The 3281-nt window shown below is 44.6% G+C and overlaps 1 protein-coding gene across 5 annotated transcripts in view; it reads left to right on the top strand.

Moving 5' to 3' along the window:
* The window catches only part of OGDH (oxoglutarate dehydrogenase), a 91976-nt gene that overhangs the window by 13859 nt on the left and 74836 nt on the right, over nucleotides 1-3281 (top strand). For all 5 annotated transcript variants that reach the window (XM_017524610.2, XM_017524612.2, XM_017524609.2 and 2 more), the window contains exon 2: nucleotides 2072-2320. In XM_017524610.2, the coding sequence (XP_017380099.1) occupies nucleotides 2099-2320 (222 nt within the window). In that variant the 5' untranslated portion in view covers nucleotides 2072-2098. The remainder of the gene's footprint in view (nucleotides 1-2071; nucleotides 2321-3281) is intronic.

The following is a 3281-nucleotide window of genomic DNA, read 5'->3' as shown; positions in this document are numbered from 1 at the left end:
TGGGAGGCTGAGGTGGGCAGATCACGAGGTCAGGAGTTTGAAACCAGCCTGGCCAACATGGTGAAACCCCATCTCTACTAAAAATACAAAAATTAGCCAGGTGTGGTGGCATGTGCCTATAATCTCAGCTACTCAGGAGGCTGAGGCAGGGGAATTGCGTGAACCCGGTGGCGGAGGTTGCAGTGAGCTGAAATCAAACCACTGCACTCCAGCCTGGTCAACAGAGCGATACTCCATCTCAAAAACAAAAAACAAAAAAACTCGAGCTGTCCTGGCAGCTCTGCTGAGCAGCACTTAACTATTTGTCAGATTCAGTGACTGCAGATAGCAAAATGTCATGATTTACTTAAACAGGATCATACCGAAGGGGCCACTTTTGGAAGAACAGATGAAATTGATGTTTTACGGTTGTCAGTTCAGTGTCTGTTAATTGGGCCATTGCAACAACTGAATGCTGATAGTTAATGAGGTGATGCTATTGTTTTCTGGAAGAAAAGCCAGCTCAGAGGCAATTGGGTGTTTAATGCTGCCTAAATAATGACATTAAAGGAAAAAGATGAACATTTTCCTTTGGGTCTGAGAAATTAAAAAATAAAGTAGTGTTAAACGAAGCAAAAGTAGTGTTTTTGTTCTCAATGTTAGGGTTCTTTGTCTGCCTGAAATATATCGGCAGAAAAACTTGGAGTGTAGTTGGAGGTAGGAAGAACTACTGAATTAACTTAAAACTTCCGATTTCTAAAGTAAAAAAAAAACCCAGAGGTAAAGATTACATTCACTAATTACATCCAGAATATATTGCTTGTTTGCCTTGAATTTGTAAGCAGCAGGTTTTTGTTTGTTGTTCAGTTTGTTTTTAACAGCAGAACCTGTTCTGTTTTCCTCTTGCTGACGTATCTCTTCTCAGTGGAGCAGGCCAGAGGTGAATGTGTCTCTTAGGTGTATTCTGAGCATATTTGGACCAAGAGGAAGGTTCCAATAAATAATATAGAAGATATTTTTATGTAACATTTGTTTCTGAGTAATTCACACTATGTTTTAGAGCTTGGATTTCCTTTGAGTAGGTGTGGACATGGGGAATAGTTCCAATTTTACAACCAGGGCACCTGGTTTGAGACAAATTCATGAGCAACCATATAGGCCAGCAAGCACCTTTTTTCCCCACAGGCAGTGTCCTTATGGAACTTTCCCCTTGGATCCTGACTCTGCTGCTAGTAGCCTCTGACCTTGGATGAAATGTAAGGGAATTGAAACTGAAGCTATCTGTAAAGTGAAAGAGCTAGTGCCTGCTTTATAGGGAGCCTGTGGGTTTATGCATGAGTCAGATGCGTGGAGTTACTCACCATGGAGGGTCCAGGGTAGGCAGGCATTATTCAACAGCTGTTCTGTGTGCTCTTTTCAATCTTTGCGGAGCCCACCCATGTCTCCCTTGCTCACACTTGGCTCCCCATGGCTTATGAAAGGGGGCTGAGTGCACCTGTAGCCCCAGCTATTCAGGAGGCTGAGGCAGCTTCCCGGGTTCAAGCGATTCTCCTGCCTCAGCCTCCTGAGTAGCTGGGACTACACGTGTGGGCCACCATGCCCAGCTAGTTTTTGTATTTTTAGTAGAGATGAGGTTTCACCATGTTGGCCAGGATGGTCTTGATCTCTTGACCTTGTGATCCGCCCGCCTTGGCCTCCCAAAGGATTACAGGTGTGAGCCACAGCACCCAGCCTCAGATTTTAATTTTTGAGTGAAGATGGTAATATCTAACTGCACTAACCTTCCCTGGGCTAGCACAGGTATCCTTTGTTAGTAGGTGCAAGAGTGTATGTCAGTTTCACAGTGTCACAGCTCTTTTGTGCTCTCAGGCACATGAACTGGTGGCACTGAGCGGGTAGCACTGTTGTGAATGCATTTACAGGCCAGGGTCTTCCCTCAGCAATTAGAGTTGAACAAATTTTGTTTTTGTTTTTGTTTTTTCTCAGTAGCTTTTTAAAAAAATTATACTTTCTCTAGGGCATCGGGATCTAGTAGCCTTATCTCCTAAATGCTCATTTTTAAAACCTTTCTTTCTTGTGTTTTTTTACACAGGCAGTTGTGAAAAACTTCAGGACAAAAATGTTTCATTTAAGGACTTGTGCTACTAAGTTGAGGCCATTGACGGCCTCCCAGACTGTTAAGACATTTTCACAAAACAGACCAGCAGCAGCTAGGACATTTCAACAGATTCGGTGCTATTCTGCACCCGTTGCTGCTGAACCCTTTCTCAGTGGGACTAGTTCAAACTATGTGGAGGAGATGTACTGTGCTTGGCTGGAAAACCCCAAAAGTGTACATAAGGTAAGGCTCGCAGGGCCGTGGGTCTGCCTCATCTCAGTGTGTTGGCCTGTTCCTGACTGGTCACCAGGTAAGTGTGTGCGTCCTGAGGAGTCAGCGGGCAGGCAGGCAGCTGGAGCGCCGCACCAACCACCACATCTGCATCGGACTCAGCATGTCCCCAGCAGAAGCCATGGTCCCTGGATTGGCATCCAGCAGTAGACACCACACTTAACCCTGCAAGGATGTGAGAAATCATGTGTGTGACTCTCCAGCATCTCCCCAAAGGCTGCTTTAGGATGAAGCCTCTGAAGAAAGAAGAAAGAAAGAACGTGTGTGGAGAAGAGCAGGACCTCAGGAAGCTCCTCCATCCTAACTGTCCAGAGAGGATACTTTCATATGTAACATGCCTTAAAGTCACCTCATGTAATTTCTGTATGAATGGCCTATTAGATCATTATGTTGGTATTTTTTTTCCTGTTTGTTTCTAACTTCTCTGTATTACATATGAGGGCATTTTCTAAACTTTCCTCCACCTGATTGCTGATGTAAGTCATGCCTTGGTTTTGCTTGTTTGTTTGTTTGTTTGTTTAGTTTTGTTTGAGACAGAGTCCTTCTGTCACCCAGGCCGGAGTGGAGTGGCAGGATCTCAACTCATTGCAACCTCTGCCTCCTGGGTTCAAGCGATTCTTGTGCCTCGGCCTCCTGAGTAGCTGGGCTACAGGTGCACGTCACCACGCCTGACTAATTTTTGTAGTTTTAGTAGAGATGGGATTTTACCTTATTGGCTAGGCTGGTCTCGAAAACCTCTGGCCTCAAATAATCCACCCACCTTGTCCTCCCGAAGTGCTGGGATTACAGGCATGAACCACCGTGCCTGGCCAAGTCATGCCTTGTGATAGAATTTCTTTATTCTACTTTGGGCCACTGAATATTCATAGGTTTTGATAACCACTCCTTGATTTTCTTTTTTTTTTTTTTTTTT

This window comes from Cebus imitator, unplaced genomic scaffold, assembly GCF_001604975.1.
Source record: "Cebus imitator isolate Cc_AM_T3 unplaced genomic scaffold, Cebus_imitator-1.0 Scaffold34, whole genome shotgun sequence".
Lineage (NCBI taxonomy): Eukaryota > Metazoa > Chordata > Mammalia > Primates > Cebidae > Cebus > Cebus imitator.
The sequence above is the reverse complement of the archived record's forward strand: the minus strand, read 5'-3'. Positions and strand labels throughout refer to the sequence as shown.